General features: G+C 45.3%; 1 protein-coding gene across 1 annotated transcript in view; it reads right to left on the reverse strand.

Moving 5' to 3' along the window:
• The window catches only part of SMC3 (structural maintenance of chromosomes 3), a 190,643-nt gene that overhangs the window by 78,267 nt on the left and 94,629 nt on the right, over window positions 1-17,747 (reverse strand). Inside the window, exon 15 of the mRNA XM_030202767.1 lies at window positions 7,684-7,783. Within this exon, the coding sequence (XP_030058627.1) occupies window positions 7,684-7,783 (100 nt within the window). The remainder of the gene's footprint in view (window positions 1-7,683; window positions 7,784-17,747) is intronic.

Here is a 17,747-nt window from a genome sequence, read left to right on the forward strand (position 1 = left end):
TAGGTCTGAGGCTTGCAGCCAGGCTAGTCTTCGCAACCCAATTCTCATAGTGGAGGCTCTGGCACCACACTGAAAGCATCATAGGTTGCTCATATCACGTACTTACTGTGCTCCCACTCTTTAGCTACTAGCTGATGAAGTTTTTCAGCCTTCTCCTGAGGGAGAGTATCTGCAAACTCTGCCACACTGCGCACAATGTTCAGCAAGTGCATGCTCATTAAGAGCTTGTAAGAAGCTATGCAGGAGGCAAACATAGTGTTCTGATACAACTTCGTCCCAAAAGACTCCAAAATGTCTAGGCCTCACTCCGAAGGAGCATCAAAGAGTGTGTCCTGGAACTCTTGGCTCTTCTGAGAGGCAATTTGATGACCCTGGACTGGTGAGGAAGATGAAACACCTCTAATCCCGGAGCCTTCTGGACCTTTTACAAAGAGTTGACTTTTTTGATCACCTGATGTACGAGGGGAGGGGGGGTCTCCCATTTATTCATCTGTACCAACTGAAGGCTTCTGTACAGGGGCACTATCACAGCTTCCTTTGGGGGAGAATCAAACTGAAGGATGTCCAATGACTCAGCCCTGGGCTCTTCCTTAATCTCCAAATCAAATGGGATGTAAATGTATTCACTCTGCTGCTCCCCAGTATCTCTCCACACTCGTCCTTCCCTACACCCCTTCCCGTGCACTCTGCTCCATGGATAAATCCTTCTTATCTGTTCCCTTCTCCACTACTGCCAACTCCAGACTTCGCGCCTTCTGTCTCGCTGCACCCTACGTCTGGAATAAACTTCCTGAGCCCGTATGTCTTGCCCCATCCTTGGCCACCTTTAAATCTAGACTGAAAGCCCACCTCTTTAACATTGCTTTTGACTCGTAACCACTTGTAACCACTCGCCTCCACCTACCCTCCTCTCTTCCTTCCCTTTCACATTAATTGATTTGATTTGCTTACTTTATTTATTTTTTGTCTATTAGATTGTAAGCTCCTTGAGAAGGGACTGTCTTTCTTCTATGTTTGTGCAGCGCTGCGTATGCCTTGTAGCGCTATAGAAATGCTAAATAGTAGTAGTAGTACTTAGCCATCTACCTGAAATTCAATCTGTTTCTTTCACAGGCTATTAATTCAGCATTTCTCCAACAAAAGCAAAGGTCTGTTTCCTATTAGGTCATATTTACATTGCAAGCCCACTAGAGAGAGACAAAGTACTTGCATATAATAAAATATAAACCACTTTGATTTTAACACTGAAAGGTAGTATATCAAATCTATTACACCTTTACCCTTACAGGAACGTCACAGTGTGCACAGGGAGACAGCTTAAACTCAACAGTGACAAACAAGGCAATGCAGTGCTACTGCTAAGCCACAAAGGTTCAAAGTTTGTCACAATTCAAACAAGAACTCTTGTCCTACTTTGGGGAATCTTCTGGTATTTTACACACTCAAAGTAGCTGCATATGCTGGAGGGCAGTTCTTTCCTTCTTTAGGCCTTTCTTCTATGGTTTTAACTGCCATAAGTGCAGCACACCCTGTTGTGACTCTGTGAGGGAGTATTCAGAGGCATAGCCAGGTTTTGAAATCAAGAGGAGCAGACTTTTACAAAATAGGCGCTGGTTGGTGTCAGCTAGACAGCAATGCCTGTGATGTCGCTCAGGTGCAGTGGTTGTGGCGGGCAACGATTAATACAGGCTGTCTGTGTTGCATTCTGCCTACAAGGAAACAGGAAATTACATCAGAAGGCAGGACGCAGAAGAGGTCCCCGGACTGGCCAGAGCAGGCAACCTGTCTTCTTAACTACAAAGTAAAAATATTCAAATTGTGACCATCACCTCAGGAACAGCACACACACTCCTTCCACTGCTAGACACTTTGTTTAAATCAGATGGGCTTTTGTTTGAGTGGTGACTCTACAGGATATGGAGACCACTAGTCCTGAGCATTTTTATTTTGGGTGACATGGGCCACTAAAGGTGGCCCTTGCCCTACAGCGGCTGAGCCTACTTTCAAATAGAGCCAGACACTTTGTGAAATAACACAAAACCCTGCAAAATGCCATCTAAATCCTATACTGAAAACTTACCACACCATAACAACCCTAACCCACCTATGAAAAGACGGTGCTACAAATATTACACTGAGCCCTAGAGAAGTGTTTCCTAGTTGGTCCTGGAGTACCCCCTTGCCATTCAGGTTTTCAGGCTACCCACAATGAATCTGCATAAAAGAGATTTGCATGTAATGGAGGCAGTATATGCAAATCAATTTCATGCATATTTATTGTGGATAGCCTGAAAACCTGACTGGCAAGGGGGTACTCCAGGACCAACTTGGGAAACATTGCCCTAGAACACCAAACTTACCACACCATAACAGCCCTAACCCACCTATGAAAAGACAGTGCTATATATATTACACTGGGCTCTATATCACCAATATACCTACCACTGGGAAACTGGAACAGGCTGCATTGTTACACATTCCTACATAGAAACTACATGCTAGCAGAATCCTTCATCTAGAACATGGACAGACCCTCATCTACATAACATAAAAGTAGCAATACTGGGCCAGACCAATGGTCCATCTAGCCCAGTATCCTGTTGAGATGAAATGCTGATACCACTTTCGGAAGACTCCTGCCTCTGAAAAGCAAAGAAAGGGATCCCAACAAGAAAGAGCCTGAAGCTCCAAAACCCTACATACCAACACAACCGCAACCAAGAACGCTGTCTTTAGCATAAGATCTTTCAAGGAGGCCTTCCAGAGTGGCTCAAAAGGAGGCTTCTGGGGAGTCTGAAGGACTAAATTAAGGTTCCACTCTGGACATGGCATATGAAAGGGAGGCTGCATATGGCCTGCTCCCCATAAGAATCGAACAATATCTGGCCAAGCTGCAAGAGAGGTCTTCTGGTCGGTCTCTGAAACAGGCCAAAGCCACAACCTGAACTATTACAAAACCCAATGCCAATCCTTTCTGAAGGTCTGCTTGGATAAATGATAGGATGCGCGCAATCTGAGAAGGGTGAAAATCCACGCTCAGAAAACCAGCCCTTGAACATCCTCCATACCCTCGCGTATGCTATGGATATAGAGCATTTCCGAGACTGAAGCAAGATAGCAATGACAATCAGAATAACCTTTTCGCTTCAACTGAGCCCTTTTAATGGCCAAGCCTTAAGACCAAAGGGGCATGGATACTCTGTGAGCACCGGACCTTGCTTCAGTAGGCCTTGTACCTGCGGAAGAGAGAGAAGAACCCCATCCAGTAGTTGAATCAGGTCACAAGTACCTGGCAGAAACCCAAATCGTGGCAACATTCCATGCTATCAATCTAATACAGAATGAGTCACAAAAAAAACATGCAGACAAAAGTTGAAATAGAGAATCCCTCCTCTCTGCACAAGAAAGCTAGACTCTAGAAACAGTGCAGAAATGGATTTTATCCTGTACTTTGCAAAATAAAAATAGAAAAAAATGTACATTTTACAAAGCAGGTACATCTCAGTCCTATTAAATAAAAATATTTTTTTCTACCTTTGCTGTCTGGGAATTTAATTTTCTAATTGGGCTGGTCCCAGTCTTTTTTTCCACGTTTCATGAGTCAGTCTTCCAAATTCTTTTCCAGGTTGGCCTTTCCATTTCTTCTCTCCTTCCTTTCCTTCTCTACATCTGTCTGGCACTGATCTTTCATTTTATGTTCCCACTATCAAATAGCTGTGTACAGAGCTGCCAAGTGATCCAGTTCCAGGAGGGTGATTTTTCAAACAGTCCATAATGCATCAGGACAGGGCTACCAGAAATCCAGGACTCGTCTAAAGTCTTCCTCATGGAACTGGATTTATTTATTTATTTTTGTTACATTTGTACCCCGCGCTTTCCCACTCATGGCAGGCTCAATGCGGCAGGCAATGGAGGGTTAAGTGACTTGCCCAGAGTCACAAGGAGCTGCCTGTGCCGGGAATCAAACTCAGCTCCTCAGTTCCCCAGGTCCAAAGTCCACCACCCTAACCACTAGGCACTCTGTGCGGAGGGTCCATACAATATTACACTGTACAAAGGCAACCCTGGTAAGTAGATTTAGGGTCCCTGATTGCAAGGTGATGGAAGGATCAATGGCATATGGCACTGTGACATAGCTGAGGCCTGCAGTACGTAAATTTGTGTGTGGGGGGGGGGGGGGGGGGTGAGGAGTGATATAAAATAAGGCATGGTTATGAAGGTTCCTGGCTCCAGATTTCAGTTCTGGATCCAAATGAGCCCAAAAAAAGGAGACGGAAACTAGAGCCAAATTTTCAAAAAAGAACCAGAGGAGAGGGGTTAGGGAAAGGCACAGTAAGGGGAAGGATTCCTGATGAGAACCTGACAGAATTAAAGACAGGGGATCTACTTCATGTGGAAGATCCCTAAAGGGAGTCGGGGAGGGATGGAACATGATACTCCTTTAGTGGAAAGAATGAGCCTCTCTCTCTGGACTCCTCTGAGAAAGATCTGCTAGCCCTAGCCTTCCCATATTAGGCAAAATCCTCTGCAGAGGCAGATTCCTGACCTCTGTATTTTTTTTTTCCTGAACAGCTGACTGGAAGCCTGGTGTTACAAAGATGGAATATATTGAATTTAAATGGAAATAAGATTAAATTAAACTTTTCTTTCATTGGGGCACATGGAATCACATCTTCACTTCATCAGTTTTGTAGAAGTTTACATTGTAGGTAGACAAATGAATTATTCTGTTTTGAGGCATGTTTCAGGGACAAGTGGTTTTAGAAGTCAAAAATAAATATTTTGTTTCATGCAGATCTCTTTTGTTTAAACATAACGTTAGCATCTAACTTTCAAAAAGGAGACTATGATAAAATGAGAACAGTGAAAAAATACTTAGAGGAGTAGCTGCAAAGGTCAAAAATTTACATCAGGCGTGGACGCTGTAATACCGCAGTTCAAATATATTCCGTGTACTAAAAAAGGAGGAAGGAAGAGCAAACGACAGCCGGCATGGTTAAAAAGTGAGGTGAAGGAAGCTATTAGACCTAAAAGAAAATCCTTCAGAAAATGGAAGAAGGAACCAACTGAAAATAGTAAGAAACAGCATAAGGAATGTCAAGTCAAATGCAAAGCGTTGATAAGGAAGGCAAAGAGGGACTTTGAAAAAAAGATTGCGTTGAAGGCAGAAACACATAGTAAAAATGATTTTTTAGGTATATTAAAAGCAAGAAGCCGGCAAAAAAATCGGTTAGACCGCTAGATGACCGAGGGCAAAAGAGTCAATCAGGGAAGACAAAGGATTAGCGGAGAGATTAAATGAATTCTTTACTTCGTTCTTCACTGAGAAAGATTTGGGAAAGATACCGGGTGCCAGAAATGGCATTCAAAGCTGATGAGTCGGAGAAACTCAATGAAATCTCTACAAACCTGGAGGATGTAATGGAGCAATTTGACAAAGAGTAGTAAACCTCCTGGACCAGATGGTATTCATCCCAGAGTACTGATAGAACTGAAACATGAACTTGCAGAACTATTGTTAGTAATATGTAATTTATCTTTAAAATCATGTGGTACCGAAAGATTGGAGGGTGGCCAATGTAATGCCGATTTTTTAAAAATGTTCCAGAGGAGATCCAGGAAATTATAGACCGGTAAGCCTGACGTTGGTGCCAGGCAAAATGGTACAGACTATTATAAAGCTCAAAATTACCGAGCAAATTTAAAACTATGGATTGAGACAAGGAGGGGCATAATCGAACATCGCTGGTGAAATAGTTCGCCGGCGATCTATTTTGGCGGCGGCGCTACAGCTGGCCGGAACCGTATCATCGAAAAAGATGGCCGGCCATCTTTTCTTTCGATAATACGGTTTAGCCCAGCCAAATGTCAGAGTTCGCCGGGTTTGAGATCCCTGGTTTTGTTTTTCAGCGATAATGGAAACAAATGCCGGCCATCTCAAACCCGGCGAAATCCAAAGCATTTGGTCGTGGGAGGAGCCAGCATTTGTAGTGCACTGGTCCCCCTGACATGCCAGGACACCAACCGGGCACCCTAGGGGGCACTTCTAAAAATGTAAAAAAAAATACAAAAAAACCTCCCAGGTGCATAGCTCCCTTCCCTTGGGTGCTGAGTCCACCCCCCACAAATCCCCCCCCCAAACCCACTCCCCACAACTCTACACCATTACCATAGCCCTTATGGGTGAAGGGGGGCACCTACATGTGGGTACAGTGGGTTTTGGGGGGCTCAACACTTAGCACCACAAGTGTAACAGGTAGGGATGGGCCTGGGTCTACTACTACTACTTAACATTTCTAGAGCGCTACTAGGGTTACGCAGTGCTGTACAGATTAACATAATTTGACATAAAGGACAGTCCCTGCTCCAAGGAGCTTTCAATCTAAAGGGCGAAATGTCAAGTAGGGGCAGTCCAGGTTTCCTGAATAGAGGTATGATGGTTAGGTGCCGAAGGCGACATTGAAGAGGTGGGTTTTGAGCAAGGCTTTGAAGATGGGCAGGGAGGGGGGCCTGGCATATGGGTCTGCCTGCCTGAAGTGCACTGCACCCATTAAAAACTGCTCCAGGGACTTGCATACTGCTGTCAGGGAGCTGGGTATGACATTTGAGGCTGGCATACAGGCTGGCAAAAAAGGTTTTTATTTTTATTGTTTTAGTTTGGGAGGGGGTTGGTGACCACTGGGGGACTACAGGGAGGTCATCCCCCATTCCCTCCAGTGGTCATCTGGTCAGTTGGGGCACCTTTTTGAGGCTTGGTCATGAAAATAAAAGGACCAAGTAAACCCTGTGAAATACTGCTTAACGCTGTTTTTTATTTTTCCATTATCCGCGAAAGCCGACCATCTGGTAGCCACGCCCATGCCCCACCTTCGCTAAGCCGCTGACGCCCCCTTGAACTTTCGCTGGCGAGGCGACGGGAAAGCGGCGATGCTGTCAAAAACGCCGCTTTTGATTATACCCATTTCGCCGCTTTTGACAGATCGCTGGCCATCTCCCGATTTATGTCGAGAAATGGCCGGCGATCACTTTTGAAAATAAGCCTGAAGGCCAACATTAATTTAGTGAAGGGAAATCTGGCCTCACCAATCTATTACATTTCTTTGAAGGGGTGAACAAACATGTGGATAAAGGTGAGCTGGTCGATATTGTGTATCTGGATTTTCAAAAGGCGTTTCACAAAGGAGGAAATAGGAGGAAATATTTTTTCACTCAAATAATAGTTAAGCTCTGGAACTCGCTTCCGGAGGATGTAGTAACAGCGGTTAGAGTATCTGGATTTAAAAAAGGTTTGTACAAGTTCCTGGAGGAAAAGTCCATAGTCTGCAATTGAGACAGACATAGGGAAGCTACTGATTGTCCTGGGATTGGTAGCATGGAATGTTGCCACTCTTTGGTATTCTGGGTACTTGAGACCCAGCTTGACCACTTTTGGAAACAGGGCTAGATGGACCAATGGTCTGACCCAGTATGGCTATTCTTATGTAACCCCAAGCAATCTTTGACAAAATACATTTTCCAAGTCTACAAAATAAATTTGCCTGCTGCCTGTGTGCAAAGCAAACAAAACAGAACAAAACTGATCCAATGAAAATTTAAACAGAAATACAATTCACAAAGTATGAATAAGTTAATAAACTTCCATTTCATATACATATTTTTATAAGACAAATTAGTTTAACTCACTTTTCCTGTTGCTGCTCGAAGGAGCTGCTGCTTCTTTTCTAAATCTTCTCGCTTGGCAGCAAGAGCTTGCTGCTCAGCATTCTCCTCTCTCCATAAATAACTGCAGTTAACAGATAGAGAGCATTCCTTTAACTTTTGTATAAAAGGATATTTATGCAATATAAGGTTCCACGCAATCAAAATGACAATCTACAAAATGCACTGTTTTGCAGTAATCACCACAGTAAAACACAGAAGCACAGTCAAGAAGTCAGTTTACAGCAAATGTAATAAGGAACTGAAGCCTGAAGCCACTTTTATGGTAAAAAGCAGATGTAAGATATACCGTATTTTTCGGACTATAAGACGCACCGGACCATAAGACGCACCTAGGTTTTAGAGGAGGGAAATAGGAAAAAATTTTTTTTCCTTTTTCCCTCCTCTAAAACCTAGGTGCTCCGGTGCGTCTTGTCCGAGTTTTGGATCGCCCTCCCCTACTTACGCGACGCCATGTTCCCTGGTGGTCTAGTAACGTCGGGGCAGGAAAGAGCCCCCTCTTTCCTGCCCAGCGCGCTGCTCTCCGTGCTCCTGACTGCTTCCTGACGGTCTCGGCGAGATTCAAAATGGCCGCCGAGAATCTCGTCGAGACCGTCAGGAAGCAGTCAGGAGCACGGAGAGCAGCGCGCTGGGCAGGCAAGAGGGGGCTCTTTCCTGCCCCGACGTCACTAAACCACCAGGGAACATGGCGTCGCATAAGTAGGGGAGGGCGATCCAAAACTCGCTACCTTCGGACTATAAGACGCACCCCCCATTTTCCTCCCAAATTTTGGGGGAAAAAAGTGCGTCTTACAGTCCGAAAAATACGGTAAGCACCCTACTACAGAACTTGCAAGGAATAAGATGAAAACATTTTTAAGCATGTAAAAAAAAAAAGAAGTACATGTTATGCAACTATCGCAAGATAAAAGGCAGGAGGACATTCACATTTCTGTAGTTTTTAATCAATTGGCAGTCTATCACAAATGACCAGACACTGATCATACCTCTCTTTACCTCTGCTTTCTCCACCCTGCACTGCAAAACCCTAAACAAAAGAAGCTGGTCATCTGGCTGTTGTGTACTTCTAAGATCGCAGTTCGATTCCAGGGAAAGACGAAAGGTCTAAACTTCTACTCCAAAGGCTGGCTGGAGTGGAGGATGCTGCAAAGACATTATTCACAAGGGGTGGCCGCTGTGTGGGTGAGTTACAGGTTCATGTTTATCAGGTTTCAAAGGATGGCAGGAACTGAGTTCGATTCCCACTTCAGGCACAGGCAGCTCCTTGTGACTCTGGGCAAGTCACTTAACGCTCCATTGCCCCACGTAAGCCGCATTGAGCCTGCCATGAGTGGGAAAGCGCAGGGTACAAATGTAACAAAAATAAAATAGATACTATTGGAGATTCTACATGGAATGTTGCTGCTATTGGAGATTCTACATGGAATGTTGCTACTATTGGACATTCTACATGGAATGTTGCTGCTATTGGAGATTCTACATGGAATGTTGCTACTATTGGACATTCTACATGGAATGTTGCTGCTATTGGAGATTCTACATGGAATGATGCTACTATTGGACATTCTACATGGAATGTTGCTATTCCACTAGCAACATTACATGTAGAAGGCTGCGCAGGCTTCTGTTTCTGTGAGTCTGACGTCCTGCACGTACGTGCAGGACGTCAGACTCACAGAAGCAGAAGCCTGCGCGGCCACATTGGTGATCTGCAAGGGCCGACTTCTACATGGAATGTTGCTAGTGGAATAGCAACATTCCATGTAGAATCTCAAATAGTAGCAACAGTGGAGGAGTGGCCTAGTGGTTAGGGTGGTGGACTTTGGTCCTGAGGAACTGAGTTCAATTCCCACTTCAGGCACAGGCAGCTCCTTGTGACTCTGGGCAAGTCATTTAACCCTCCACTGCCCCATGTAAGCCGCATTGAGCCTCCCATGAGTGGGAAAGCGTGGGGTACAAATGTAACAAAAATAAAATAGATACTATTGGAGATTCTACATGGAATGTTGCTGCTATTCCACTAGCAACATTCCATGTAGAAGCCTGCGCGGCCACATTGGTGATCTGCCAAGGGCCGACTTCTACATGGAATGTTGCTAGTGGAATAGCAGCAACATTCCATGTAGAATCTCAAATAGTAGCAACAGTGGAGGAGTGGCCTAGTGGTTAGGGTGGTGGACTTTGGTCCTGGGGAACTGAGTTCGATTCCCACTTCAGGCACAGGCAGCTCCTTGTGACTCTGGGCAAGTCACTTAACCCTCCATTGCCCCATGTAAGCCGCATTGAGCCTGCCATGAGTGGGAAAGCGCGGGGTACAAATGTAACAAAACAAAAAAAAAAAGGCAGGCTATATGTTCTGTGGTCCAGGAGGAGATAAAAGGGAAGCAGAAATCCCCATGTAGTGTAAATCAGTGCTTCTTATCCAGTGTGCCAGTGGTGACAACCAAGGCCATTGCTATTTATTTATTTATTTAAATTGCATTTGTATCCCACATTTTCCCACCTATTTGCGGGCTCAGTGTGGCTTACAATACATTGTGAATAATGGAAATACAATTTGTTGCACAACGATTATAGGTTACATTGTGAAGAGTTATGGGAAGACAGAGTCAAAGTCAAAATATCATTTGGGAATAGAACAATGGAATGTGACAATAGGGAATTGATAGGGCGATAAAACAATAGCAAGAGAACATTAGGGTAAAACAATTTTATCTGAGTGTGATGAAAATACGGGGGAATAGAACTCAGAGGAGAGTGTATTGATGCATTTCTATTAGTGTGTATGGACTTCATGTGTTTTGATCCTTGCAATAGATTTTCTCAAAGAGATGAGTCTTCAATAGTTTGCGGAAGTCGGTTAGTTCGTAGATCGTTTTCAGGTTGCGTGGTAGTGTATTCCAGAATTGCGTGCTCATATAAGAGAAGGTTGATGCGTGCAGTACTTTGTATTTTATGCCTTTGCACTTAGGGAAGTGGAGATTCAGGAAAGTTCGGGATGATCTTTTAGCGTTTCTGGGTGGCAGGTCTATTAAATCAGACATGTATGCAGGGGCTTCACCGTGAATGATTTTGTGAACTAAGGTGCATACTTTAAAGGTGATACGTTCCTTGAGTGGGAGCCAGTGTAGTTTCTCACGTAAGGGTTTTGCACTTTCGTACTTTGGTTTTCCGAAGATGAGTCTGGCTGCTGTATTCTGGGCTGTTTGAAGTTTCCTCAGTATTTGTTCTTTGCAGCCTGCGTATGCATGGTCTCATGAGGCTCTTGCCCCATTTTTGATAGTGCCCTGGAGAACTGCTCTCTGTTCCTCATTGTGGCTCTTCCAGGTGGCACAGAAGGGAGAGAACACTCTGCTCCTTAATCCAACCCTACCCTCCCATCATTGAAGGATAGAAGGGGATGGGTAGGACTGAAATCAAACACTGCAGAGCAAAGAACAGAACCTACTCTAGCTGCTTCAGCCCCTCTCTCTCCTATTCTAGAGTCAAAATGTAGCAGTTAGGGATGAGGCAGGAAAAAAAAAAACGGAGAGGAAGGGTTAAATCAGAGATCTTTTCTTTGTCCTGCTGTGTCAGCTCCAGCTCCTCTTCTTCTTCCCTCCAAAAACTGTCTTTCTGTTGCCAGCAGGGACAAAAGGAGGAAGGCGAGTGCAGAAATATCCCCAAAATACAGTTGTGAATCATGTGATTGGTGGGGAGGGAGAGGATGTAAGTAAATATTTAGGGAGGAGTGATAAGTGGAAGTAGGGAATAAATTGAGATGAATGCTGTCTCCTCCACATGTCCCTGAAGCCAGCTTGAAGTCTTGGGCTGTTTGAACCTTGGAGAGGAAAAAGTTGAATAGGTAATTTCATTGTCTTTTTTGTTAATTTACTCTATTTATTTAGCGAAGTCAGTTTGGACAACAGTGTACCCTTTAATATCTCTGGAAGGGTTTTAAATAAATAGTGTTTTAGAGTTTAGAGCATAGATATCAGCTGAGGGAAACCTCTGGTTAGTGTCCACCCCAAGGCTGATCTTTGACTTATAGGCTCTCCAGTCAATTAGGAGGTAGACATTGTAGACTGAAGTTGTTTTTTCCTTTTTTGTGCCACAGGTGGTGTGCCTGATTTATTTATTTTTAAAATGGGTTTATTTTATACTGCTGGGAAAACTGTTGATTTCTTTCTTTCTTATCTTAGTAGAAAGCACATAGTTTAATTTCTTTTTATGTCGTTTCTTTGATTGCTTGCTCCAGGATTTCTTTTTTTACCTCCATTTCAAAAGAAAAGGAGACCTAAATAATTTCTTTTGAAGTCCCTGCACGTCTGAGGGTTAGACCTTACACAGAAGAAGACAGCTGCTACTTTTAGCCTACAGGACAGCCGAGGAAAAGTTAGGGACGTTGGTAGGGCTTTTTCTGTTTTCTTTCTAAGGGTGCAAATACTTCTGCAACTGCAGTATGGCTGGGAAACACTGTGTCACCAAAGCTGTTGCCCCCAGTTATAGCTTCTGCCTCTGTGCCCACAGAAAATGTGATCCCAGGAGAGGACCTGGTTCCATGTGCAAGGTGTCTTCAGCTTGAATCCCTCAAGAAAGAAGTGAAAGAATCGTGAGAGGAGGTGGCAAGGTTGATAAGCACCCAAGAAACTGAGAAGTGGAGGAGTGGCCTAATGGTTAATGCAGTGGGTTGAGGACCTGGGGAACTAGGTTTGATTCCTGCTGTTGCCTGACGGTCAGCAGTGGGCTGAGATCTTGGAGAACTAGGTTCAATTCCCTATGCAGCTCCATGTGACCCTGGGCAAGTCACTTAGTCCTCCATTGCCCCAGGTACAATACATAACTTAGATTGTGAGCCCATTAGAGACAGTGCAAAGTACCAGTAGTAGAAATGCATAGTCACCTCAGGGATCACTTGTGATATATCAAACACTTGAAAATAAATTCTCTCTGCAATAAAGCTTCATTAATGTCTCCCTCCGTTTCCACGGGAACACTATTAATAACAAAACATACAAAATCTTTGTATAACCTTCTCTCATAATTTTAAAGATTTTGTATGCTTTGTTATAGATATGCTCCCGTCGAAATGGAGGGAAGACATTAATAAAATTTTATTGTAGAGAGAATTAAGTTAGATACACCGTTTAAAATCATTGGAATCTGGTGGTTTAAATACCACAACGAACTGGAGTTGCTTCTTGTAATGAAGAAAGTTTGCATTGGTTGTTTTTATGATAATGTCATTCGTTGTTTTTTGCAGCATTTTTCTTGATTTTTCATTTTTTATTCAGCTGTCATTTCCTGTTCCGACAGTGGGGTTGTTTAAGAATGCCACCGCCGCCATATTGGTCAAATGTAATGGTACGAGTAAGATGAACTTTGTTGAATTGTAGGTACACTGCCGAGATCCTTTTGTTTTTGAATGTTGGATGTTCACCAATTTCTAAAGATAACAGTGTTTCTCTTTTAGGTAACTGCTGGTTTCTTCCCTTTGAAGAAGCATTGGTGAAACAAGTGCCTGTCAGGCTATAATGGTTCCAGATAAGTGTCACTGCAACTATGTTTACCAACTGCCATTGTAGAGCTACAGTTTAAGAAGGGTATTGAGAACAAGGTTTTCCTTTTGAAATTCTATTTTGTAACTTAAAATCATAAAAAGAGAATAAGTAATAACAGCATGTTTTGCAAGTAAGGTTTTTGGTCAATGATTAAAATGATCACCATCAGGTTTATGCTTTGATCCATAAAAACTTTGATGGGACAGCTTCCGAGTGACATCTGAGACCTTTTCCTCCTGATTAAGTGAACTGCGCTGTATTTTTTGTGGACATATTTAGCCTATTGTTTGAAAGTGTTTAAAAATAATATTAAAGGCACACAACTGCAGGGACCTACAGAGTAAGGAAGAGGCACTGTGGGTCAGTCTGGAAAGAGGGAATGGCAAATATATCTACATTTGTGTGATACACAGGCCTCCCTTACAGACAGAAGTGGATAGATATTTAATTGAAGACATTCAAAATATAGCTGTGAAAGGGGAACTACTATTAATAGATGATTTTAATAGGCTAGTGAATGGGGTATCTCTACTGCTGAGTCTTTTAGAAGCAGGGAGATTCTGGATTCTCCACAGGGGGAACTATTCTAGCAGTTGGTAATAGAACCCATGCGGGATGGGGCCATACTGGAGTTAATGCTTACTAACAGGGAAAGTGTTTCCGATATTACAGTAGGTGATCATCTGACATCCAGCGATCGCCAGATGGTGTGGTTTAATATTAAGATAGGTGTGGAGAGGGTTCATTCAAAAGTGAAGGTTCTAGTCTTCAAAAAAACTAACTTTTTCAGATGGGGGAATACCTTAAGGAATTGCTGTCCGGATGGGAACATCTGGAAGAAATTGAAAAGTAGTGGACAAAACTGAAAGGAGCTATTTTAAGGGCTACAAACCTTTTTGTAAGGAAAGTAAATAAAAGTAAGAGGAAAAAGCAGCAGCTTTGGTTCTTAAATGTAGTAGCTGAAACGGTAAGGAAAAAGACGTTAGCCTTTATAAACTACAAGAAATCACAGAAAGAGGAAGACAGGCAACAATATCTGCTAAGAGAAGCTGGTAGATTATGCAAATGGAAGAAAAAAAAAATAGACAAAACGGTAAAATTGGGGGGGGGGGGGGGGGGGAGCGAATGCTACATACCTGTAGAAGGTATTCTCCAAGGACAGCAGGCTGATTGTTCTCACTGATGGGTGACGTCCACGGCAGCCCCTCCAATCGGAATCTTCACTAGCAAAGGCCTTTGCTAGTCCTCGCGCGCCAATGCGCATGCGCGGCCGTCTTCCCGCCCGAAACCGGCTTGTGCCGGCCAGTCTCATATGTAGCAAAACAAAGACAAGGGAAGACACAACTCCAAAGGGGAGGCGGGCGGGTTTGTGAGAACAATCAGCCTGCTGTCCTCGGAGAATACCTTCTACAGGTATGTAGCATTCGCTTTCTCCGAGGACAAGCAGGCTGCTTGTTCTCACTGATGGGGTATCCCTAGCCCCCAGGCTCACTCAAAACAACAACCATGGTCAATTGGGCCTCGCAACGGCGAGGACATAACTGAGATTGACCTAAAAAATTTACCAACTGAGAGTGCAGCCTGGAACAGAACAAACAGGGCCCTCGGGGGGTGGAGTTGGATCCTAAAGCCCAAACAGGTTCTGAAGAACTGACTGCCCGAACCGACTGTCGCGTCGGGTATCCTGCTGCAGGTAGTAATGAGATGTGAATGTGTGGACAGATGACCACGTCGCAGCTTTGCAAATTTCTTCAATAGAGGCTGACTTCAAGTGGGCTACCGACGCAGCCATGGCTCTAACATTATGAGCCGTGACATGACCCTCAAGAGCCAGCCCCGCCTGAGCGTAAGTGAAGGAAATGCAATCTGCTAGCCAATTGGATATGGTGCGTTTCCCCACAGCCACTCCCCTCCTATTGGGATCAAAAGAAACAAACAATTGGGCGGACTGTCTGTTGGGCTGTGTCCGCTCCAGATAGAAGGCCAATGCTCTCTTGCAGCCCAATGTGTGCAGCTGACGTTCAGCAGGGCAGGAATGAGGACGGGGAAAGAATGTTGGCAAGACAATTGACTGGTTCAGATGGAACTCCGACACGACCTTTGGCAAGAACTTAGGGTGAGTGCGGAGGACTACTCTGTTATGATGAAATTTGGTGTAAGGGGCCTGGGCTACCAGGGCCTGAAGCTCACTGACTCTACGAGCTGAAGTAACTGCCACCAAGAAAATGACCTTCCAGGTCAAGTACTTCAGATGGCAGGAATTCAGTGGCTCAAAAGGAGGTTTCATCAGCTGGGTGAGAACGACATTGAGATCCCATGACACTGTAGGAGGCTTGACAGGGGGCTTTGACAAAAGCAAACCTCTCATGAAGCGAACAACCAAAGGCTGTCCTGAGATCGGCTTACCTTCCACACGGTAATGGTATGCACTGATTGCACTAAGGTGAACCCTTACAGAGTTGGTCTTGAGACCAGACTCAGACAAGTGCAGAAGGTATTCAAGCAGGGTCTGTGTAGGACAAGAGCGAGGATCTAGGGCCTTGCTGTCACACCAGACGGCAAACCTCCTCCACAGAAAGAAGTAACTCCTCTTGGTGGAATCTTTCCTGGAAGCAAGCAAGATACGGGAGACACCCTCTGACAGACCCAAAGAGGCAAAGTCTACGCTCTCAACATCCAGGCCGTGAGAGCCAGGGACCGGAGGTTGGGATGCAGAAGCGCCCCTTCGTCCTGCGTGATTAGGGTCGGAAAACACTCCAATCTCCACGGTTCTTCGGAGGACAACTCCAGAAGAAGAGGGAACCAGATCTGACGCGGCCAAAAAGGAGCAATCAGAATCATGGTGCCTCGGTCTTGCTTGAGTTTCAACAAAGTCTTCCCCACCAGAGGTATGGGAGGATAAGCATACAGCAGACCCTCCCCCCAATCCAGGAGGAAGGCATCCGATGCCAGTCTGCCGTGGGCCTGAAGCCTGGAACAGAACTGAGGGACTTTGTGGTTGGCTAGAGATGCGAAGAGGTCTACCAAGGGGGTGCCCCACACCTGGAAGATCTGTCGCACTACACGGGAATTGAGCGACCACTCGTGAGGTTGCATAATCCTGCTCAACCTGTTGGCCAGACTGTTGTTTACGCCTGCCAGATATGTGGCTTGGAGCACCATGCCGTGACGGCGAGCCCAGAGCCACATGCTGACGGCTTCCTGACACAGGGGGCGAGATCCGGTGCCCCCCTGCTTGTTGACGTAGTACATGGCAACCTGGTTGTCTGTCTGAATTTGGATAATTTGGTGGGACAGCCGATCTCTGAAAGCCTTCAGAGCGTTCCAGATCGCTCGCAACTCCAGAAGATTGATCTGCAGATCGCGTTCCTGGAGGGACCAGCTTCCTTGGGTGTGAAGCCCATCGACATGAGCTCCCCACCCCAGGAGAGACGCATCCGTGGTCAGCACTTTTTGTGGCTGAGGAATTTGGAAAGGACGTCCCAGAGTCAAATTGGACCAAATCGTCCACCAATACAGGGATTCGAGAAAACTCGTGGACAGGTGGATTACGTCTTCTAGATCCCCAGCAGCCTGGAACCACTGGGAAGCTAGGGTCCATTGAGCAGATCTCATGTGAAGGCGGGCCATGGGAGTCACATGGACTGTGGAGGCCATGTGGCCTAGCAATCTCAACATCTGCCGAGCTGTGATCTGCTGGGACGCTCGCACCCGCGAGACGAGGGACAAGTTGTTGGCTCTCGTCTCTGGGAGATAGGCGCAAGCCGTCCGAGAATCCAGCAGAGCTCCTATGAATTCGAGTCTCTGCACTGGGAGAAGATGGGACTTTGGATAATTTATCACAAACCCCAGTAGCTCCAGGAGGCGAATAGTCATCTGCATGGACTGCAGGGCTCCTGCCTCGGACGTGTTCTTCACCAGCCAATCGTCGAGATATGGGAACATGTGCACCCCCAGCCTGCGAAGTGCCGCTGCTACTACAGCCAAGCACTTTGTGAACACCCTGGGCGCAGAGGTGAGCCCAAAGGGTAGCACACAGTACTGGAAGTGACGTGTGCCCAGCTGAAATCGCAGATACTGTCTGTGAGCTGGCAGTATCGGGATGTGTGTGTAGGCATCCTTCAAGTCCAGAGAGCATAGCCAATCGTTTTCCTGAATCATGGGAAGGAGGGTGCCCAGGGAAAGCATCCTGAACTTTTCTTTGACCAGATATTTGTTCAGGGCCCTTAGGTCTAGGATGGGACGCATCCCCCCTGTTTTCTTTTCCACAAGGAAGTACCTGGAATACAATCCCAGCCCTTCTTGCCCGGATGGCACGGGCTCGACCGCATTGGCGCTGAGAAGGGCGGAGAGTTCCTCTGCAAGTACCTGCTTGTGCTGGAAGCTGTAAGACTGAGCTCCCGGTGGACAATTTGGAGGTTTTGAGGCCAAATTGAGGGTGTATCCTTGCCGGACTATTTGGAGAACCCACTGATCGGAGGTTATGAG

This window comes from Microcaecilia unicolor, chromosome 5 (assembly GCF_901765095.1).
Source record: "Microcaecilia unicolor chromosome 5, aMicUni1.1, whole genome shotgun sequence".
NCBI classification, from domain to species: Eukaryota; Metazoa; Chordata; class Amphibia; order Gymnophiona; family Siphonopidae; genus Microcaecilia; species Microcaecilia unicolor.